The sequence below is a fragment of the Thamnophis sirtalis genome, unplaced genomic scaffold (assembly GCF_051295495.1).
Source record: "Thamnophis sirtalis isolate CommonGarterSnake01/CBP01778 unplaced genomic scaffold, rThaSir2_p1.2 scaffold_11, whole genome shotgun sequence".
In the NCBI taxonomy this organism is placed as follows: Eukaryota; Metazoa; Chordata; class Lepidosauria; order Squamata; family Natricidae; genus Thamnophis; species Thamnophis sirtalis.
In genome coordinates, this window is record NW_028261391.1 from 30,132,819 (window position 1) to 30,157,116 (window position 24,298).

A 24,298-nucleotide genomic window follows, 5' to 3' on the forward strand; every position below is an offset into this window, starting at 1 on the left:
CTTACAATCTATCAATATGGAATATGAAAAATGATGGCTTTGTTGATAATGGATTACATCAAAAAGATTTTGTTATAATGGAAAGGTTGTGCTACCCTGGACCAACAATTCCCCCTGCTTATGTGGTCTATCAACCAAATGGAATTATTATCATTTTGTATAAGTCAGTGTCTTAACAATAAAACATTCCTGAAACCTCTGCTTTTCCTGACTTTGCATGCCTCAAAAAAGTGACATCTGTTTCATTCCAAAGGGCCAGGCATGAAATAATGAATTCAAGTTACTAGATTTCAACTGAATGTTAGAAAAATCTAACAGTAAGAGCAACTCCTCAGAAATGATAACCTCCCCTTTATTGGGCATGTTGAAGCTACAGTACATAGAATGCTTTAATTTGGATTCCTGCACTGAGTGGAAAGCTGATCTTGATGGCTTAAATTCCAAATACTAAACAAATGTGTGTAAGTTTTATTTTTAACTATTAAATTACAGTTTCTAGTAACCAACCTAAAGCAATAGAAAGGCATTAAGAATTCTATCCAAAGGGTTTCAACTCCCGGCAGTTAACATTCTAATGTTCATAGCTCTGACACAGAACTTTCAGGCTCTATTCAATTTGTCCATAATTTACAATTCCCTGTTACAATATGTCCAGGAAGATCCAGTCAAGATTAAATACTTTTGAAAGAAGATGATTCTACAATTAAGGAACCCTTATATTTTCAAATTGGCATTTTAACACAGGAGTACAGGCAGACTGGGTATATGTTTTCATAAGCAAACTAATATTTTCTAGTCAGGTTAATTTGCATCAGCCCCCCATTACAATATGTACAAGTTTCAATTATCAAACTATTTTTGCTTGGGAAGTATGTTCCATGGTACAGTTTAATAAGTATGCAGCAGTAGGAAGCATTTTATCCCTCAATATGTTCAGAAGAGAGTAGCAGCTTTTTCGAAGGCCTATTGTAGAAAAGGAGTAAAATGTTGGGGTTATAAATGGTCAAGTATGAGCATTACTTCTGATGCAAGAAGACTGGAGTCTCACATCTTATTTTAAGACACAAAGTAAATTGTATTTTAATGTAACCTCATCTTTAATTTTAAATTAATCACATTTGAGGTTAATGAGATTTTGAAGAGTGAAAGCAATTCCACATCATGCCTACTTTCCAAGCAGGATTAAATAAGTATAAAATGCCTGAAACATTTCAATTAAACATAAAACCCAAATATTAAGAATTGTATTAAGAACTTATACGTGAGTTATCTTGTTTTTCTTTCCCTTCTGTTGTTGTATGAAGATGAGATTTGTCTGAAAGCAATAACTATATTTTTTAATTGATCTCATAGGTGCTCTGAAAGCACTTTAGCTGAAGAAAAAGATACAGATATGTTAAGTACATAAACCCCAACTATTTCAAAACTATCATTTTCAAATGTACAGCCTAGCCCTAGATGCTTCAATGCAAGCATGTTGTTTTTTTGGCAAATTCTGCCTACCTCTATCAGAGAAACAACCCCAACATTAAATGAGAGAGATAAATATATAATTTCCTAGTTACTAGTTTATGTTTCCAAATTCAAACTTTTTAATATAAACTATTAATATTTTAAATACATTATCTTCTATGTACAAACAACTTACACATTTCACAAGGATAAAAGGTTTAATTGCATGTGAAGAAATTACATATTTTGAAAAGGCAGTCAATTCAATTTCAACTTAAAGTACTATAACAAGCATTTATCAATACCTAAATAATGATAAACCAAAAAAATGCACCTCAATTATTTATTAACTAATAACTTCATTTTGAGAAAAATAGCAACATTTCAAGTTGAAATTGCTCATATTAATAACAATAGACCAATAAGCCCTAAATAATTCCCAAATAAATGAAGTGTTCATATTAAATATTTACATATATTCTTAAATACTGCAGCTAAGTTCCTGATGGAAGATTTTTAAAGACCAGTAAACTTTTACGAAAAATTTAAATCCAAGTCCCTGTGTAGACATAAATAAATATGATGGAATTCGCCACACTGTGAGTTCCTTCATAGAGAAAGTATACCACCAGTTGTATATAATTTCAAACAATTTTGGTGCAATAGCTGAAAACCGTGCTATTTGCCTATTCTTTGGACTACCCAGTCCTGCTGGCAGAGGGGACAACGGTTGTTCTGTTTCACCCAGAGTGACATGCAGCAATTGTGGAACGAATGATTACACTCTCCCCAGACCACTAAAAGAAAAAGAAAAGCAACTTGAGACTACAGAAATCATTTATGACAAAATGTAGTTCAAAGTGTAAACCCTGCAGTTAACATTATACATACATAGATTTTTTTAAAAAATAGCATGCATTTTTAAGAGCAGAGCTGTCAAGCCATACTTTTCATATTCATGCATATCCTACATTAAAGTACCATTAATATATTTCAGCAGTTATTATGAACTTCATACATAGTGCCACTAAGCCTTTATAGACTTCAGCCTTCACCTTTTTTGCTCTGACTAGAACAAAGAACAAACCATTCTTTTCTTTTCAGAGTCTTGGCTTCTTATAAATTATCAATGGTTTGTTTAAAGAAAAATCTAACTAGTTAAATAAGTCATTCATTGTTTAAACACATCTTGATTAGTAACTCTAGATTTTATTTTAAATCATGATTTTTCTTGTTAATAGCCAAAGTGTCAGGTACCATTTGGAAAGGATAAAATGGGAGCATCAAAACCTGATACTTCAGTTATTAGAAAAATATGACACTATGAGTCCTGCACAATTAGGGTTTCCACTTCTGGGTAAGATTGTAGAATTGGTAAATAATTTCTCCATTAACACAGGAAGTGTAGGAGAAAGGGTGAGAGCCCCATGCATCTTTTGGTCTTCCTCACATATTATTTTCTTTTTTACATCTGAGGTATGCATGCAATACTAAATCTTTATATGTGCATTCTTTATCAGATCTATTGGCTACCTATTATAGGAACACTATAGACTTGTTTTCAAACTTCCACAAATCTACAATGTCTTTCAAGTGTACTACCATAAATTAACAAATCAAACAATGGCAGAGAATTAATTTTAGTGGGAAATTATTAAGTGTATATAAGAATCTAATACTTTACTTAAGTTTGGCTGTTTCATTTTTTTAAACATTCCAATCCAACTATGATCCATATCAATAACTATGAAGTTATCTTTCAGTTTAAACATCCTCTCCAAATTCTGAAACTTCCTTCAGACATAGAAAATACATTATGAAGTCAAATGATTCCCTTTAATTTAAAATGATGCTTAACTGTTTCAACAAAACGTTTTAAAAACCAAAAAGACATAAAGAAGTAGCAACTGTTATTTTTCTAATTAAATATTAATACAACTTAGTTTGTATCAATATAGATTAAGCTAATAATTGTATGTTTTACACAATATATTCAAGAGACACTTTACTAAATAAAATATATTTAATTGAGGTTTTAAACTCCTTCCCACTAAGATAAAGCCTTTTAGGGAATAACAACAAAAAGTACCCCAAAACATACCAACGCAATCTTCTTGTTTGTTTTCAGCTTGACATCTAAGACAGGCATCTAGATGTAAACAAGAGCAAGACTGTTATTTTAGATGCAATATTAGTAACGTTTACAGAGTATGCAGACCATATTATGAAATAACCTAATTCACTCTAAATCATGCCCTGCTATTCATTCAGCTTCATCTATGTTATGAATCTTACTTCTTTCAACTAAATTGCAGATAGCTTTTAAAAACTGGCATAATTATATATAAACTAGTATATAAATTATATAATAACTAGTATATTATAATTCAGTATAATATATTAAAAACTAATATAATTTGTACAAAGAAAAAATGGATATTTGATAAGTTGATATACCTCAAAAATGACTTAGCACAATTCTCTTTTTAATAGGATGTGATGTGTTACTAAAGATTTATGAATGATCAAGTTAGGGCACTTGCAAGATAATATAAAAGCCTTATTAAAACTAATAAATGTGACCTTCCTTTCTTTATAATCCTGTAAGAAAAAATAAAGAGAAATATACTATGTGCCTAATAATATTTAATTTTATACAAATTCTTGGTGTATACAAAGTGATACTTGGTATTACTTCCCAAAATGCCATGCATTAAATGTATTGGAGCAATACATACATCTGTGGTGCACACAAATACATATTAACTATGCAGGGAAATCATACATTTTGGATTACCTATATTCTCCCTAAAGACACAAAATATGACTTTTGACACTGGAGTATTGATTTGTATGATCCAAGCAACCTGATAAGCCTTCTCTAAATTTTATTAAAAGGCATACATTTTGTGAGCAGTTACTTCCAGTATACAAAAGAGTGTAGTTTTTAATAAGACTTGGAAAAGGTCTATTATAGATTAACACAGCTTTTCTCCTACAATGAAACTGAACAGTCTCAATCAAGTATATAATTTGAATATTTTTGACATTACTGAAAGATCAGCATATTAGTGAAAACAAATAAACTACCTATCGCTGTACTCTGACCAAAGACCAAAGACTCTTTGAATTACTCAGTATACATAAATTCATACAACATTTTTTTTGTATTGTGTGAAAGTCTGAACCATAAACTAATCATACAAATTGGATCCCAACATAGTTTGAGGTGTGGTACAAACATAGCTATGTGCTCAAATCATATTACTATCATCTTCTTATACTTTTATGGGAATAGAAAAAGTTTACACATCCACATGAAGAATTCTGTGTAGACAAACATGAAAATACATGCAGTAAGTCAGATCCAGTTTGGTCTACATGAATTGAGCACTGCAGCTATGAATTCTACAATTTCAGCTGCTGTGTGTTAAAAAATGTATTTGATGCCTATCCTGATTATTATTACATACCACCTCAATCACAACACTTGTTCATTTTATATGCAGATTTACTATGGATTATACGCTATAGAACACCTCTAAAAGCATTTTGTTATATGAATTAATTATATGAACTGTGGGGCTTCCTGAAAACGCCTCAATGTTCAATACTAAACATCAGGCTAAATGCAGTACCTATGAAGGATATCTCAATACATACGTACACAAATAAAAGAGGTCGGGACTGGCATCATTGAGTTACAGTGTTTCTCAGCTACCCCTTAAACGCAGAAATCTTCTGCTATGTTGGATAGGAAATAAGACTTCCCATCCCGAAATATCTGATTTTATACATTCCCACAAAATGATTTAAGAAGGCATAACGGTCGCCCACGTAGTCTTCCTCCCAGTTGCAGTAAATCGAGGAGAACGGGGGAAAGACGAGGGAATGCAGCAAAAAGAAGCGCTCCTAAAGAAGACAATCCGGGAAGGAGATTCCCCACCGACCCCTTTGAACTAAGGCTGCGGGTCTACAGCGTCTAGCGGCGCAAGAAGGCCTCCTTCATTAATGCCACTAGGCATCCATCGATTTCTAAACAACGGAAGTCTACCGGGGGAGGTTGAGGAAGAGGAGGAGATGGTGGTCTTGGCCCGGCGCGGCCCATTCCCGTCCCAGGAGAACGAGCGGGTCGGGGAGGTAGCAGAGACTTCAAGGCCTTCCTTTCCGACCGAGCCTGCCTGCCACTCTCCGCTTACCCATGACCTGCACCCGGCAGATGGCGCAGGTGTCGCACTCGACGTCCCAGCTCCACATGGCCACGGCGTTCCACTTCTTCAGCGAGAACATTTTGTCGGCGCCGCCAGCTTTGGCGCCGGAAGAACCCGAGTGAGAAGTAGAAATGCCGGGCTCGTCTCCGTCTTCCACGTCGGCCATGGCTGTGGGCGGGAGGAGGCGGTGGCGAAGGCGGCTTGGCTGCCCCGCCCGGCTCCTCTGGCGCAGCTCTGCCCCCCAGCGGCAGCCCAAGGAGTCCCAGACCGCCGAGCGCCCGACAGGACTGTCATTTGCCTTAAAAATGGCAAGGATTGAAAGGCGCCTTAAATGTAGCAGCCTGGGGTCTGGATAAGGTGACCAGATTTTCAGATTGGTAAAGAGGGACACCATTGACCGGGAGCGGGGTGGGGGGGTGGAGGACTTGATTAAAAATGTTATATTTTATCAAAAGGTCACACAAGGCGATTACATGACCCCAGGACACTGAAACCATCATAAATACGAACCTGTTGCCAAAGATCAAAATTTTGATTACGTGACCATGAGGATGCTGCAACGGTCACTAAGTGAGAAAAATGGTCGCTAAGTGTGAAAAATGGTCATCAGTCACTTTTTTCAATGCCATTGTAACTTTGGTCATTAAATGAACTGTTTGAAAGCTAAAGCTAGCTTGCATTATAATGCCTTATGCTTATACATTTTCAAGAAAGAGAAGCTAAACTCTTTATTAGAATAGAAATAGAAATGAGTAGAGTAGAGTAGAATAGTTTATTAGCCAAGTGTGATTGGACACACAAGAAATTTGTCTTTGGTGAATATGCTCTCAGTGTACATAAAGAAAAATAAATAGAATGCATTCATCAAGAATCATAAGCTACAACACTTAGTGATAGTCTCTCTCTCTCTCTCACACACACACACACAAACAGACACACACACACACACACACATACACACACACACTCCTCTGGATTCACTGGGATGTTTATAAAATTCCCCTCCTGTGCACACACTCCTTCAGCTCTCGCTCTCTCCCTCTCTCCCTCTCCCTCTCCCTCCCTCTCCCTCTCCCCTCTGGATTCACTGGGACATTTAGAAAATCCCCCCTCCTGTGCACACACTCCATCAGCCTCTTTCTCTCTCTCTCTTTCTCTCTCTCTCTCCCCTCCTCTGGATTCACTGGGACATTCAGAAAATCCCCCCTCCTGTGCACACACTCCATCAGCCTCTTTCTCTCTCTCTCTTTCTCTCTCTCTCCCCCCCCCCTCTGGATTCACTGGGATGTTTAGAAAATCCCCCCTCCTGTGCACACACTCCTTCAGCCGCTCTCTCTCTCTCTCCCTCTCTCTCTCTCTCTCTCCTCCTCTGGATTCAATGGGACGTTTAGAAAATTCCCCCTCCTGTGCACACACTCCTTCAGCCTCTTTCTCTCTCTCTCTCTCTCTCTCCCCCATTCTCTGGATTCACTGGCACGTTTAGAAAATCCCCCATCCTGTGCACACACTCCTTCAGCCTCTCTCTCTCTCTCTCTCTCTCTCTCTCTCTCTCTCTCTCTCTCTCTCTCTCTCTCTCTCTCTCTCTCTCTCATCCTCTGGATTCACTGGGACGTTTAGAAAATTCCCCCTCCTGTGCACACATTCCTTTAGCCTCTTTCTCTCTCTCTCTCTCTCCCCCCTCTGGATTCAATGGGACGTTTAGAAAATCCCCCCTCCTGTGTACACGCTCCTTCAGCCTCTTTCTCTCTGTCTCTCTCTCTCTCTCCCCACTCCTCGGGATTCAATGGGACGTTTAGAAAATCCCCCCTCCTGTGCACACACTCCTTCAGACCCCCCTCTCTCTCCCCTCCTCTGGATTCACTGGGACATTCAGAAAATCCCCCCTCCTGTGCACACACTCCATCAGCCTCTTTCTCTCTCTCTCTTTCTCTCTCTCTCCCCCCCCCCTCTGGATTCACTGGGATGTTTAGAAAATCCCCCCTCCTGTGCACACACTCCTTCAGCCTCTCTCTCTCTCTCTCCCTCTCTCTCTCTCTCTCTCCTCCTCTGGATTCAATGGGACGTTTAGAAAATTCCCCCTCCTGTGCACACACTCCTTCAGCCTCTCTCTCTCTCTCTCTCTCTCCCCCCTCTGGATTCAATGGGACGTTTAGAAAATCCCCCCTCCTGTGTACACGCTCCTTCAGCCTCTTTCTCTCTGTCTCTCTCTCTCTCTCCCCACTCCTCGGGATTCAATGGGACGTTTAGAAAATCCCCCCTCCTGTGCACACACTCCTTCAGACCCCCCTCTCTCTCCCCTCCTCTGGATTCACTGGGACGTTTAGAAAATTCCCCCTCCTGTGTACACACTCCTTCAGCCTCTTTCTCCCCTCTTTCTGGATTCTCCGAAGTTTTTAAAATTACCTCTTCTGTAGAGACCAGGTTATCAGCCACATGAGACATATGCTGTGTTTCTATGGCACAGTAATCCCCTCCTCAAACAACATGCAATGCCAATTTAGAAGCCCCAAGCAGCCGAGGTGAAGCAGCAGTCCGGGGCGGGGGAGGGGCTGAGCTTGGACAGCCTCGGAGGCAGCCCGCCAGCTCCGAGAGAGAGAGAGAGAGAGAGAGAGAGAGAGAGAGAAATAGAGAGGGGGAGGGAGGGCTGCTCAAAGCAACAGAAGAAGAAAAAATCCGTGAGGGAAGCCCGCGGACTCCACATGGAGTAAAGTCTTCTCCTCCCTCAGCCATTGGCAACAGCTCTCAGGGACGCGCAGGCAGGAATGCACTCGGCTCGAAGAAGAATATACGCTCCCAGTTGCTAGGAGAGCCTTGGCGGCTGGAGGCTTTATCGTAACTTAAAAAAAATTGGGACTTTTTAAAATACCCCAGGACACGGGACAAATTGTTCAAAAGGGGGACTGTCCGGCCAAAAGCGGGATGTCTGGTCACCTTAGGTCTGGATGACATTAAGTTAGCATTCCTAAACTATGGTGATACCTATGTGGATTTGCGGTGCTGCTGTGGGGCTGTTTATTTGAGTGTAGTAGTTTAAGATCCGTTTGTGGGTCATACGCTGTGCTTTGGCCATACACATAGATAACTTTGAATCGTCTTCCTCAATAAATACATGAATAAGCAAAGCTTTAGATTCCGTTGTTCAAATTAAGTTCCCTTTGTCTAGTTTTAGCATTTCTGTAGAGAACAGTTTACATTTTAGGATAGCTTTATGCAGAAATATTGACCATACAAAAGAGTTCACAAACTTAAGCACCAGACCTGGAAGAAAAGAAAATGAATACCTTTGTCATTGAAAGCAGGTCCCAAATTCCAGTTCTCAAAGCCAGCAGTAGCATCTCCAGAAGAAAAGTAGTAGAAGTAGTGATAGTAGCTTCCATCAGAGGTTTTTCTGAAGTAGCAGCCTGAGTGCACATCTCTTGTTCAATATTGTACTTGCTCGTCATTTTAACTATTTGTGAGAATTGGACACTATTATGATAACTTATCCAGTAGATGCAATTCTTGCAAGAATGCATTATTTCATATAAGGGATCTTATGGAAATACATATATTGCTTCATTGTCAAAATACTGTTATTTGGTAAAACATGCTAACAACAGCATTTAGACTTATATACCGCTGCACAGTGTTTTCCAGTGTTCTCTGACTGGTTTACAATGTCAACATATTGCCTCCAACAATCTGGGCCCTCATTTTACCAACCTCGGAAGGAGGGAAGACTGAGTCAACTTTGAACCTGTCAGGATCAAACTCCAGACTGTGGGCAGAGTTAGCCTGCAATACTGTGTTCTAACTACTGTGCCACCAAAGCTCCTAGACCAGAATGGCTGCTAGACCAGAATTATGATCAATATGCATGACTATATCCCTGAGTTTCTTAATGAATATGAAGCTGTTTTCCTCTGCCTGAAAGATTTTAGGGTACTGCCAGTGGACTGATCCACTGTTACGGTCTTCTTTTTCACTGTGGGCTCAGGAGAAAATCCTCATGCTACACACTGAAATTCCTTTTTAAAAATGTTAGTATGGAATTCTATTTCCTTTTATACTTTATGGATAACAGATGGTTCTGAATAAGAAATGATTCTGCAATGATTTTCTCCTCCTTGCGCCCAGCAGCAAAAATCCCAGGCTTATCAGCTGTCATTCCTAACCTTGAGAGACCGCCTGCTGCCAATTACCTCCCACAGACCCATTAGATCTCACAGGGTTGGCCTCCTCCGGGTGCCATCTACAAGCCAATGCCACCTGGCTATTACCAGGGGGAGGGCCTTCTCTGTGGCAGCTCCGGCCCTCTGGAATGAACTCCCTGCAGGGATTTGGACCCTCACCTCTCTCCAGGCCTTCCGAAAAGCCGTCAAAACCTGGCTTTGCCGGCAGGCCTGGGGGTGATGAGTTCCCTCCCCTCTCGACATGTATGGTTGTGCGATTGTTGTCGACTTTTATTATTTGTATTTTGTCTTTTATGTTCCCCCCTTTTTCCCCTTTGAATTGTTCGCCGCCCTGAGTCCTCCCGGAGAAGGGCGGCATACAAATAATAAAATACAATACAATATAATACAATACAACCTAATTCAGAGGAGTGCATGAGGTCTCCTTTATGGTTTGTGTTAGAGAAGAAGAGGTACTTGAGTTCCAACCATTTCCATTGATGTTTTTTGTGAAACTTTCTGTCCATCCAGATCACGCTTCCCAAGATAATAATGAGAACTCCCCATAATCATATTTATACAGAAACAAAAAGAGTGCAAAATGCTTATGTATGTATACCTCTAATCCTAGGAACATACAAGATTTTCACACATCTAACATTACAGCTCTTTGGGTAGAAATTTACAACCACCAGCTGAAGAAATTAATGGCTACTTTTGTCCATTGTGATCTATCCAAACTGATAGCGATTATAGAAAAGAAGGGAACAGTTCTACTAAACCTTTAGCATCTTTTCATCCCCAGATACATAATTATCATAATTCACTTAAACATAACTAAGAACCATATAAAAAACTTTACTTGGATGAAATCCCTTCTTTATTTGCTGGGTAATGGATACAAGCATCCAAATGCCATCAGGGATGTATTCAAATTGTAATAGCTTCATAATATCCTGCAAACCTACTGATATTTAGATGTGTAATAATTTCAACTAAAGTAAATTAAAACCGTGAGAGCAGATTGGTGCAGTGGCTAACTCATCAGCTAGAAACTGGGAGATTATAGTCCTGCCTTAGGCACAAAGCCACCTAGAAAAAAGGCAATGGCAAGCCACTTCTGAAAAACCTAGTCAAGAAAGGGCAGCGACTTGTCCAGGCAGTCTCCAAGAATCAGACGCAATTGAACAGAAAAAAAGTTAACAAGATGCCGGTGAGACTTTTTAAATGTGATGTGGCCATTATTACCAGAAAAAAATCATTTCATCAAAGAATTTTAATTGTCCTGATTGTATTCCTAGCAATAGAAAAGCCTAGCTTTGAATGGAAAAAGAACATAGGGCTCATAGAGATATGATATTTTTTCAGTATATTGTTAATGCATATATAAACATTATATGTGCAAGAAACTGAAAAATTAGGAAAAGCATAACTTACAATGTAATGCATTTCCCCCCCGGAAGTTATATCTATATATTCTTAAACCTGCAAAAGGATTACATAACAATGAAACTATTTTTAAAAAACCTACAAGGTAAATCTTACTGAAAACATTTTATAACTAGAACACCATGTTTCTTTAACATATAATGTACATCATGAGGGTATTCATCTTCAATCTAATTTCTTCAGAAAGTGCATGTAGACTTTATAATATTTGACTGCTCATAAAACAAATATATACAGATTCTAATGAGCTGCAGTATTAGTATTGGAAGTTGAAGATTAACCCACTGTGTGTAAAATCATACATTTAGGTTATTGTTGCTATGCTTTTATTTTTATGAAAATTCTAATCCAGTGGTTAAGTTGTGTATTCAATGCACTAAAGAGAATGACATTTCTAACACTAATATTCATTTTGAGGGAAGACTGATTGAATCAAGCAACTCGCTTCTTCCATCTTCAGCCTATTTCAAATTTAGTACCTGGATAAAATATATGCCACACCTGATCACACAAATGTTGACCCTCTTCTTAGTCTGAGAGCATTATTTCTTTAACTGAATTTTAACTTAAACTGTCAGCCACTTCAAATCAAAATATACTTGTAATAATTTAATGTATACCTCATTTGTAAGATAAAGTGGTTTATGATTTAAAATGCTATAAAATATAAGTGCAGATGGGGGGAAGCTAAAAGAAAAATGATATATTAAAAGTTATCTTGTTAAAAAGTAGTTTGGTCTAGTGGTCAAGCATTAGCTTAAAAGAAAAAAACTAATCTTCGCATTAGTGATTTTGGGCTAATCATTTTTTCTCAGCCTTAGGAAGAAGACAATGGCAAATCACTTCAGAAACTGTTGCCTACAAATGCCTGTGGAGATTCTCAGTCATTCAGGTCATAGTTGTCTCAAAGATGCCTTTTTCTTCCAAAGGCATCTGGACGGTTTTTTCGCTTGAGGAAGAAGTTTGCCTGCAAAATTGTCCATGCAGTTGCCAGGAGTCAAGTCTAACTCGAAGGCAAAGAAAACAGAAAAGGTCATTATTACTCAGTGGGTCAGGCATTACAGATACAGAAGGGTAACAACTAGATTACATCTACTTTAAACCAAGCCAGATGGAATGAACTTTGTTTCAGATTGTTTTCAGATCTAGTCAGATTCTGTGTGTCAAAATGTGAAATATGATAAAGTTAATAATTTTCAATTGGAGTGTTTTGCATAAATAGAAGTGCAGTTTTTGCTCAATGTGATATAATTGAAGTGCCACTGGTTAGATTAGAAGTGTGTTGCTAAGAGCAAGAATATGCAGTGTGCAGATGATACAGTGTTGTTGACTGAGAACCTGAATGATAAGCAATCAATATTAGATTATGCAGTGTAATAAAATGACCAAAATCAGTTGCAATTTATAAAAATGAAGTAGATAAAAACTTGTACAATATTTCCTGAAGATGAGAAACTAATTTTAATATGTGCAAATGGTGATGAAAAGGCAGTGAACTTAATCTGTTATGCGAAATGGGTGTTTGCCAAAAGTCTTGAAGAGACCTTCCTGTGCCCATGTTATTATTTGGAAGTGAGAATTTGGAATGTCATGAGAACAACAGATTAAATGCATGGGAATCGGTTACTTAAGTGTGGGAATATAAGAAGAGGGGATCAAGAATGAAGGCGTGAAGAAGAAATGTAGACTGAATACAAAAGTGAGCAACTAATAAGAAATACACTGATCTGGCTTGATTGTAGAGAAGTCAAATCATTACTGTTTTTTTTTTTAATCAACATTTTCTTGAGATAGCTGGTTTCTTAGGGAGTCCATTTCGTTATCTGGTTTTGGGGATCATTTAAAATTCTATCCTTTACCCATCCCCCCCGCAATGCTTGAAAGTGGCAGGGACTTATAACAGTGAAAGTAAATGATCCTGTTGCCTCTTCCTCACCTAAGCAGAGAATAGCATTTTGAAAATGTGACTCTAGCTTGATGTATACTTTAAAAGTCTTCTGTATCTAAACGCTTCCTGCCAGAAAGGGAGGGGGGGAAGGAACTTCAATGAAACCATAGATCTCTCTCCTCTATTTAATGTAACTATAAAGCTTACTGAGAGAAGTCATCTGATGAACATGGGGATCAGTGTCATTAGTATTCAGATTTTTTTCTTGAAGTATACTGTATATGGCCTGACCTGCTTTTAAGATTTACTATATATTATTCACTGCTATGCAGAACTAGAGCTGCAATGTATGCATTAGTTGCCATGGCTAACATACAGACAAGAACAGAACTTCACTACTAGTCACAATTCTTGCCAAAGATTCAAAATGTATGAAGAATTGATTTCATATATTTTAATTCTTAAATGATTATTAATGAGATTGTTGAACATTTAATAGATTTAGCATGGGATCCTAGTGTTCTCCAATCAGTGGAAATTTTACTTGAAATCTAAAATGTAGCAGATTTAGATTTAGATTTAAATCTAAAGATTATAAAGTGCACACTAAGTAAATCTATACTTCAAAAATAATTTATGAGTGAATAATTAGTTTCAAGGATGAGGTAAACTGAGCAATTGATGTACATCAAATGATTTGCTTTCTTTTCTTATCCAATGCTATTTGTATACTAAGCTATAAGCCATAGAAAATCTCACAGGACCATCTTAAACCAACTTAATCTCATCCTCCTTAGACAGTATGGCTCCTGGCTGAAAATAGTTGCCTGTTCAGGTTACATTGTTATATTTGGACAAGTCAAACTGTTGTTTATGATTTTGGTATGCTTCTACAAATCACAGCTAAACTAACCATAACTGTTAAAATATAATCAAAATAATATGGTTTTTCATTATATAATCCAGAAACAGATTCTTTCCATCTTCTAATGGTCATGTTGGAGGAAAGAAAGAAAGATTCTTATGGTATACTAAAAACATATCCATGGTTTGACTTTAGTTCCATATCTGTTCAATGGAACATCAGTTTCACATTCTTAAAACTTCCTAAATGCCAATTTCATATCATAATATCCACCATAGTGGCACTAATATTGATTCACCAGCAAGTCCCAATCAAAACAGTTTAGACTAGTTGCATTCCCAATAATGCAGGGGTTCCCCCCTAATTCAAAATCTGGTCTTCCTACACATTTATACTATATCTGTATGGAGACAATAAAATCTTAAGTCTGTAAAAAAATGTCTTATCGTGTTGCTAAAATACAGTGATCAAGGTCATTTTTAGAAATTTCTATTTTTGTTTTAACTCAGCTTGGCTTCACAGAGCCATATCTGAAAAGGTTTAGAGCAGTGATGGCGAACCTTTTCAGCACCAAGTGCTGAAAAGGGAATGCGCATGAACGCTTTTCTGGGCTGCAACCTGGAAGAGGAGCTGCCCAGGGGGCATGTGTGCACTGGAAAATGAACTTCCAGTTTCCGGTATGTGCATCCCTGCCAGCCAGCTAGTCTTCCTGTTTGTACTGGTGTGCATGCACACAGGATGTTCAGCTGGCCAGCGCAAATGCTCACACTGGAAAACAGACGACCAGCTCTTCCCATTTCCAGCACTGCCACATGCACAATGGCCAGTTGATTGTTGTGAGTTTATGCGCACCAGAAACCCGGAAGATGAACGGGCGATGCCACGCGTGCCAGGTGACATGGCTCCATGTGCCACTTCGGGCATGTGCGCCATAGGTTTGCCATCACGGGTTTAGAGCCTTTCCTCATTAATTATTTACACTGAAATTGGAACAGTATTATCCCATGTTTACCTTTTTGTCGCCTATGACTTGTCTCGTCTCAGAACTATGATTTATGAAAACACCAAACTATCACAAAGAGAATTAGGAGAATGCATCCTTTATCTGGCAATTGTTTCTCTCAGTACTGCAAGGTTGGGGTTTGCCAAGATGAAAAGCTCTCAAGTTGAGAGAAAAACAACATGTCATACTAGGGCATTAGGCAGAATACCTTTTACAATGCAATCACATATTTCTATTTGGTAGAATTTTTAAAAAATGGGTAAATGTCAGAGTTTTTTTTTAAACTGTTACTCACTCTGTTGACCCAGATTAAAAGACCCCACAAAAGTACTGGGACAGTTGAATTACTATATTCTATTATTACTTTTATACAATTACTCATATGCTATTACTATTATTACTATTCTATTACTCCTATACTATTAGTAGTATAGAACAATGTTTTCCTCTTACAGACACTGGTCTGTCTTTAATTCCTCTCCCTCTGGGATTTCTTCTTCTTTAGTAATGGGCAGTTGCACTTTCCCACATTGGGCTTTGCTTTGCCACTTTTCTCTCTCCAAATCACTAGTCTCTGAAGGGAAAAAAAACCTTTTATTTGACTTTTTCCTGTTATTGCTGCTGTTGCTGCTGTACAGCTTTCAGAACCACACATCCCTATTCTCCTCCTGCTTCTTTGCCTGTTTCGTGGTTGCAGTTTTTATAGGCATCTCTGCCATGCTGACACTAGAGAGGAGGCTCAAATAGGAGTGGGAGGAAGGAATTTTTCCTTCCATTTTTCTCAGCAGCCTAATTTTCAATATAAATACTAAAGGCACTAAAACAATAAAAAAATAAATTGTAATCAAAAATCTTTCTGCAACTGCTTTGAAATCTGGAAGAGGAACTTCTAGGGATATAGGTAGGGCCGAAAATCATTTGGAGTTTGTTTGTTAAGAGTTTGTTAAGTATGATTCATTACATTCACAGATTCATTCATTACATTCACAGAAATTAGTCAAAATTACTTTGTAATGTGTTATTATAAACTAGTTTCTTTAGGCTGCAAATAAAGAAACAAATCCATCATAAATAAAACTGGCAAAGTCAACAAATTCACTAATTGTGAGATAGTTTAAATTTAACTATGAATGTCCTACATATAATGAATCTTTAACGCAAACACCCACTATTGCTTCTCCTAACACTCTGTTCTTCTTACATTGTTAATATGGAATTTATAATTAATTAAAAGCTACCCAGGAATAAAAGGTGTATTTTTTGTTGCAGTCTTGTTTCTTAAATCTTTAATGTCAATCATTTCTCTATCAAAATACTGTGGAAATTATGAACTGGAAAACTCCGGAGAAAGGCTGTCCTTTTTTTGTTTTCAAGCTTGACTTCATAAAATCTCAGGGGATGTGCAGATGATATAGGGATATATCCCTAGGGGAAAATGTTGGCCTGGGAGAGGATGTGAGAGATGAAAACAAAACAAATGGGTTAATCACATATCTTGAAGCTTATTTCTACAATAAATCTGTTTAAAGAGGTACCAAAAGAGTGCTTCACTAATGCAAATAGCAAAATGCCTGGTTTTCTTCCATCCTGTCCAAAACTAATGAAGTTTCATTAGCCAGATTTATAACAGGCTGTTGGAACAAATGACCTAACATTTGTAAGAACATCTGAAATACAAAATTCATTGATACGGAATAAACACACTGACCTTTGAAAACTATTTCCTAAAGTTCCTGTTACTTATTTCAATATTTAAGGTACCAGAAAGCTAAAAACTTTACAGAGATTTGTTGCTGTTGTAGACCCACTTTTGGCAAAAGAAAGTATTCCTGGCTACAATTTCCCCATCCAGTTCGTCCCGTGAATAAGTCCTTTAAGTTTAAGTTATTATGAATAGCTTCCTCCTGTAACCTAATAATTTTATATTTTTCATCTGTGCAATTCCATCCAAATATTTTGAAGTTTTAGCATCTTTGGTATCTTTCCCTCACAGATTTTTGAATGACCACAACCTGGAATTGAGTTAGAATAGCCTTCAATAAAGAGCAACTACATATGGTGAGATAAAATCAAATACATAGAGGAGTCCCCAAACTATTCAGTTCATTGACCCCTTCATGACGTTTCACGAATAATACCACCACCAATGGGATAGTCCCATTGACCCTTGAGATTGTCTATACTGAGTCTTTGGGAAACTATGATGTAGAGGATGGAAGTGATAAAACAACAAAATTATTGTTTATTATGACAACTTATCCAAGTATACTTGAAATAGCCTCATGCTACTTTCAGATCCTATTATCCATAGATCATTGAAAATATTACAATTAAAAAGCCAAGTATTCCAATATGTGAATGTTAATTAACTAATTGAGCCAAATTTAATAAACCGAGCAAATAGTTTGTGAAAAGAGTAAAGGTTAAATGGTGATATTTGATGCTGTTGTTGAAGCAAATGGCAATTGGCCTCACATGGTGACATCTCAGGCTGCTTCAGTAACATTAGAACAGAATTCTGTACTTGAAAGTAATTGACAAGGTAATTATGGGCAGGAGACTGTGTGCTCCGAGGGCAGCAACTACACTACTCCCCTGAACTCGATATGTTGTTGTACCTAATGAGATCTTTGTCTAATTAAATAAGTACTATTTACTGCAACAGGAATACTTTAAATCACAAATCATCTTCAATATTGCTGGGCATCTTTAATAATGAGATGTAATCTGAGCCTAAATTTAAATTCTGTGTTTAATAAATTGATATTTGTAAATGTGGTAAAATTGATTGTGTTTGTATCACAGTGGTATATGAACACTGCAAATCTCAAATATTTCTCTCATGTCTTCCTTTGTATTAGTTGGAATATAAGTTTTAAAACTATATTCTTGAGGATATATATTTTGTTAAGGAAATAAATATTTACTTTGCTCTTGTCAATTATTACTTGTACAAAATTATACCTATTTTAAAGTAAACTTGATGGTTTCAATGAATAAAATCTCCATTCATCTTATTTTACTTATTCCATTTAAATTGCATAAAATTATGTTTTGGCAAAACCCTTTATAATTTAATAGTTTAGTGAAAATACTTATGTAATTTGACTTTGATTTTAGTGGTAAAACTATTGATTTTAAACATCTCCGAACAAAGAAATTTCATTTACATTCTATCATATTTAAGAAATGAACTAAAATAAAGTGCAATAAAAAGTTTCAAACAATTCTATTATACTTTAATACTTTAAGAAAATAAACTTTAAATAAAACAATATCTATATATCATTAATACTCAATATACCATCATTAAAATACACTGTTAAATTTACATTGCCAACAAAAACTAAGTAGTGAACAGACAATACTTAGGATTACTTCAAATAGAAACTCCTTTCAATAGTTCTCACCTATTTGTACAAAATATAATGTACAACTTTCTACTGCATAGGAAATATACAATTGACAAAAAGAATTGCATGGGCAGATCTGGAATTATGTCTGGCACTTGGTTATGTTTTCATCAACACTGATATGGTATATGGAAATTTAAACTAATTCAGTGCTGCTGTGTTGATTTTCACTGCCTCAAAATTTCATTGGTACAATACCATCTGTTTTGAAAGTGCTTTTGTTCCTGTAATAATTATAAATCTAGTTTGTCAGATGAACATAATTGTCAAATGAAAATAATTATTGAATGTGATTTAAGATTTTCTGGTCCAGTAAGGTCAAATTGGTATTTATAAAAGAACAATGTAAAACCCATAGTTAAAATAGGAATGAACACTTTTAAGGACACAATGCTTCATATGCTACTGCTGTGCACTCATCCCTGAGAGAACAAGCAGATAGCCATGGAGGTCCTTTAATACAAAAAAGGTATACAAAAATAAGAATAGTGTACATTATTTGCTCAATAAGCTAATGAATTTGCAATCAGGAATTCTGATAAAAAAGGAAAAAAATATTGTATGAGGTGTACGCTAGATCTTGTTAATAGTGGGCAACCCATTGCAATCCAAATACAAAATAAACATTTCATTTAGCATTATATTAAAACCGTGTTGAAAATTCTGATGTTTCCCTTTCTGTTCCAATTCAATTTAAAATAATGTGCTTTCAAATTTTATTTCAGAGGAGAGAATTTTGGTAAAATTCACTTGGGCAAGGAGTGTTGTTTTAGTCATGATGGTCACAAGGTATCTGTGAATGTCCTGTCTTTCACTATGTAATAGTGATGGCTAAACCTTTTGCCATCACATGCCAAAAGCGGAGGGAGCACAGGAGGATCATGTGTGGGCATGCCCACACTATGTGACACCCCTAATGCATGCGTGTGCAACCTCCGCCCTTGGCGCGTTGTGGATCCATTTTTTGCCCTCCCCAGGCTCCAGAAGCTTTCTAGGAGCCTGGGGAAGGCAGTGCCCATAGGACTGTTTTTCGCTCTCCAGAGGCTTCAGGAGGCTTCCCTGAAGCCTCCAGAGGGAGAAAAACGGCCCAACAAAGTTAATAAATGAACCCATCCACAAGCGTGAAGCCTGCACAAAGCCTAAAAATCAACCACTTTTTTGGTAGGATAAAAATATTTCTCATGACAATTATTTATAATCTGACTTCCAAGATAGACATTTTACAAGGCAGTTTGCAATCAGTTATCAAAAATCATAAATAAAAAAGCAAATAAAAATTGTAAAAAAAGATCCTGGTAGCCTTCCTACAGGGCAGTTGGTTGGTGGAATTAGAACTTTGGTAGGTGATAGAGCAAAGTCCAGTCAGAGGATGTCTTGAGAGTTTTCATGGTCCTTTCTCTTCATCTCTGCCTCTCTAGAAATCCTCCCAATGATTGCCCTCAACAATTACTTCATTAAGCTGATAACATATAGTAGGTGTAGGGAACAATACCCAAACTAACATAGTTCTATTTTCTTTAATGACAACTATTATAATAGTATTTTAATACTATTTGCAGAATGAAATCCTCAATACTAGATGTCATGCTTTCTGAAAAGGTATTGTATACTCCCTGCAAGTCCTATTATAAAAAAAGGGAATAACTGTGATTGGGAAGCAAAAGGGTTAAGTTGAATGAATACCAATAATAGTAAGAATTGAGTAGCATCTTACAATTATGTGGTTACTACGTAAAATACTACAGAGCTTAGCTCAACTAATATTAGAATAGAATGAATGACAGTGATGATCAAAGTAATGCTGTAATTCAGCATATAGCAAATCTTTTAAATATTTGTAACTATATTTGTAACTAGATTGACTGCCTAAAAGTCTCAAGATGATATTATTCAGTCATATATATTGATGTCAAATGGTGATCTTCCACACATATCTACAGGACTGAGGAAACCCCAACATAAATATATGAATATTTTTAGATAAATACTTATGGGGGAAGTCAACTTAGCCTCTCCCATACACTAAAAACCAATAGCATATTAGCTATTTGAGGTGGAAATATATTTAGCAGCTGGCTGGTTGAGCTTCTGTATACAATATTCCTCTATGACAATTACACAGAAATATCTAATTAAAAAATCCCACTAAACAGACACAAAATGTAGTCCCAATGGTTGTAAATTATTTCCATTTATTATTCAAATGCTAGAATTTTCAGAACAAAATTAAGCTTTCATTTCTATTGTAGAAATATTTCAATAGAGCAATCTTAAATTGGTGTTATAGGAATAATTCAGGGCGGAGGAATTCACATTTAATTATACCCTATTGATTTGGTATAATCCAGGAAGGAAATAGTTTTTCTTACTGTCAAATACTGTAAACAGGAATAAAATAATTCTTAGACTGATAGTTATAAATCTAGAATATTTTCGGCTGACTCATGTCTGTTTCCTATTTGAAAGGGAAGCCAGGAGATAGAAGTGAAGGATTTCTGTGGGTGAATCCCTTGATTTTTCCTTCCATAGATGATAAGATTCAGAATTATCTGTGAAAATCTAATACTTCATCAAGGATCCACTTTTTTTAAAAAACTCAAAGATTATTTCTCTCCATGCTTAAATTATGTATAAAATTGATACTTCTTTTTCTTGTACTAAAATAATTTGCAATTTCCAAATGTATTAAAGTTCATGTACGAATATGTAGGCATAGGAATGAAAGCATATTATAATGCTTATAATTTTAAGGAAAAGAATCAGTCGAAGATTGATTTAATCCTGGACAGATCAGAGATAATGACTACAGTAGTTTATGGTAGATTAGAAGCTGTTATGAATTTTCTGTGTGTGAAATACAAGAATATATGGTTAAAAGTATTTGAAGTTTAGTTTTATTGTTGGGTTTACCTGATAACTTTTTAAATGGTAAATAGTTGGCAGGTCAAATTAGTTGGGCAAATAGAGCTGTACAAGTTTATAAACGGCAGACCTATTTTGCAAGGGGGGAAATTATTATTATTGAAATATATTTATCAGTAATCAACTGGGGTAACTATATATGTGCATTTTAATACACTTTTTTGTCATTTAGTTGCTTTGCTATTGTTTCCCTTTTTCTGTGGAAATTTGTATTTTAACTTTGGAAATATAATTTTTATTAAAGGAAAAGGAAGCATATTTTCTGATATTTTGCATAAAAGACGTTCAGGCTTTAACATGGACACAATTTCTGTTATCATTCCTCTACATCACACTTGTGTTTTGCTTTGCACTTACTAGTTATAATTTGTGGTAATGATTGTGTTATACAATCTGTATCATTCATTCTGTCACTAAATTATTACAGTTTCCCTTACATTTTACCCCAAATGCACAATCTGCATTGATAGATTTATACATCCAGTGAGTTTGTTTCTTTTAATAAGTATTTGTACCTATGTCTCAAACAAAAATATAAAAAAACATTTATGATAAGGATATCAACTATTGGGAAAAAGAAATTCTATTTAGGTGCATTTAATTTAGCGGTTAGTTCAGTCTTAGGATCAGACTATTTACCTCAATGGCAAGTTCTCTTATTTTGCTAGCATACCATTACAATCATGTAGTATTTAAGCCAGTTTTATCTTTTTAAAATCCCTATTTTATGTTTCTATTAGACAATGAAAGCAGTCTTAATGAATGATGGCAAATAATAGTAAACAGGAGTATTAAAAGGTAAGAAGCCCAATAAACAGATAATCATGAAAGTTAACTTCAGTGGAAATACACTGATTTTTATAGTGCTTAATAAATTGCTCCCAAGTTGAGTTTTCTGTAGTACCACATTCAGTAAAGAAAAGGTAAAGTCTCTTTTGAGTTAAGCTTGACTTCTGATAATGTCATATAATACTGATTTTAAAAACTTAGCCTTTTCTTCTCCCAAGTATTAGTTTGTTCATATTTATTACATACCGGTCTTTTTATCAGTCTATAGGTACAAATAAAACAAGGCAAGTTTAAGAATTTCTAAAAGTAAAGTTTAGTTCAAAACTTTACTTGGCAAGTAAAAAATATCCTAGATATAAAATATCATAAAAGTATGACAGTAGTGATCATTCAACTGATCATAATGATTAAATACTATAAAGTATCTAGAATTATAATCTGGGGTAACCAGATATGTAAAGTGCTTGGAGTGACTTTCAAAAAGAGCTAGTTACAATTGGGTATGGCAATGTTCACTGTATACCGTCTACTTTTAGGCATTTTTAAAAAAAGTATTATTAATGATATGCCTCATGGTATTCAGCTACAGTATTATATGAACAGCATATATTCTCCTTCCCCCAACCCCAATCACTAAAAATACTACTGTGTTATAAAAAACCACAATTGTTCCATATCACATCTTTCACTATTCACTCCAATTGTAAACAAGACATATAGATTCCCTGACTTGTCCTGCTTCAGTGACACCGCTTAAATAACATAACTTTGCTAATTGTCAATGCACATTTTGAAAAAGTACCATCATTTCTGTTCTTTTAAAAAATACAACACATTTATACTGTAGATTAAGAAAGGAAGTTTTAAAAGTGACTGTGCGCTGAATGTAAAGCTTCAAATTCTTTTGCCGCCTGTCAGAATATCTTTGTCCAGATAATAGCGATAGTCACAGAAGCTGATGATTATCCTGGCAGATAAAATTCCAACTGAAGGTGGTGGTAGTTGTTTTCTTCCTTAGAAAGCTTATTTCTTTAGAAGATCGTCCCAGCTTTAGATGCTTTACTTATATTTTCGTATGTTAAGTTCTTTAAACAATATGGATATGTTTCCCTTATCCCTGCAGAAATCTGATTCCAGATTGTTCTTTCCACTGTTAAATATTAAATAAGGTTATGAATGCAGCTAATTTGCAGGAAATGTATATTCTTAAATTCACTGAATGATCACAAAAGCAGTTTGTTATTAAAGAGTGAAAATTATTCCAATTCTTTTCTTTCAAAATCCATTTCTACTGAAGTTCCTTTGGTTAGGAAATTTTTCCAACAATTGGGTTTTCTCTACAAAAGAAAAAAAGAACCTTATCTAACTATTTGTTAGAGACAGCAAGTTAAAAATTATTTTTCACTTACAATAAATGCTGTGTTTTGAGATAACAACAAAATTTCAATTTTACTGATTCCTACTGAGCAGACTTAAATCCACCTGAATATCTCCCACAAATAAGGAAACAATCTGGATGAGGGATCTATTCATACATCTTAATTTTACAAAACCTGAGGCAGTTTATATAATTTGCATAATGACATTCCTATGGAAAGGAGAAAACAAATGCAAATAATGTATTTTCATATTTAACAGTTGGAAATATTGAACACTTCCTTTCCCAATTAGTCTATTAAATCATGGTTTTAGTGTATTAAGATTTGGAGAATGAAGGTTGTGGTCTTAACTGCCCATCTGAACTGCCCTCAGAGATAATTCCAAGTTCTAAACACATTGCATTCCCAAAACTAGCCATATTCATTTAAAATTAGTTCGGTATTAATAGGGATTGCATCTAGTTGTGACATATGTTCATTTTATTGTGGAAAATTTGTCATTATGTTTCAGAATTTACTTTCTTCCCAAATTACTTCTTGTAATATGTTGTACAGGGCCGGACAAAATCCACTTGCTTGATTTCTAATCACTTGACCCCAAATTTGAATTGATTGCAATTTATCTGCGTGAAAGATATAGTAAATAATGATATATTAACATTTCGTTGAACTATCTTTCACAACCAAACCTATTGTCATGATTTATCTTGGTAGTTATCTTGAACAATACATAATGCATTAGATGACTGTGTGGTCACAGAATTACATTAACATAT

General features: G+C 35.9%; 2 protein-coding genes across 5 annotated transcripts in view; both read right to left on the bottom strand.

Annotated features, from left to right (window-relative positions):
• Positions 1-1,651: 1,651 nt before the first annotated feature.
• RNF7 (ring finger protein 7) lies at positions 1,652-5,858 on the bottom strand. 2 transcript variants are annotated; one of them, XM_087725439.1, is made up of 3 exons: positions 5,659-5,858; positions 3,554-3,601; positions 1,652-2,249 (listed from the first exon to the last, which is right to left on the bottom strand). In XM_087725439.1, exons 1-3 carry the CDS (start codon positions 5,827-5,829, stop codon positions 2,193-2,195), a joined length of 276 nt encoding a protein of 91 aa, XP_087581565.1. In that variant the 5' UTR covers positions 5,830-5,858; the 3' UTR covers positions 1,652-2,192. The 2 variants fall into 2 exon arrangements, with proteins under 2 accessions (XP_087581565.1, XP_013912896.1); XM_014057421.2 differs by having other exon boundaries at positions 5,652-5,858.
• A 5,411-nt stretch (positions 5,859-11,269) lies between these two features.
• RASA2 (RAS p21 protein activator 2) overlaps positions 11,270-24,298 on the bottom strand; it is a 52,683-nt gene continuing 39,654 nt past the window's right edge. For 2 of the 3 annotated variants that reach the window (XM_087725440.1, XM_087725441.1), the window contains exon 24: positions 11,270-12,266. In XM_087725440.1, the coding sequence (XP_087581566.1) occupies positions 12,152-12,266 (115 nt within the window). In that variant the 3' untranslated portion in view covers positions 11,270-12,151. Of the gene's footprint in view, positions 12,267-18,236; positions 23,481-24,298 lie in introns of those variants that run through there. The other variant, XM_014057419.2, reaches the window with a different exon arrangement.

Excerpts from the sequence above, each read along its gene's own strand:
- RNF7 (XM_014057421.2), bottom strand. The coding sequence starts at position 5,829 with ATGGCCGACGTGGAAGACGGAGACGAGCCCGGCATTTCTACTTCTCAC. Across the intron at positions 3,602-5,651 it reads CTGCCGGGTGCAGGTCATGG|ATGCCTGTCTTAGATGTCAA; the intron begins GTAAGCGGAGAG and ends GTTTACATCTAG. Across the intron at positions 2,250-3,553 it reads CAAACAAGAAGATTGCGTTG|TGGTCTGGGGAGAGTGTAAT; the intron begins GTATGTTTTGGG and ends TTTTTCTTTTAG.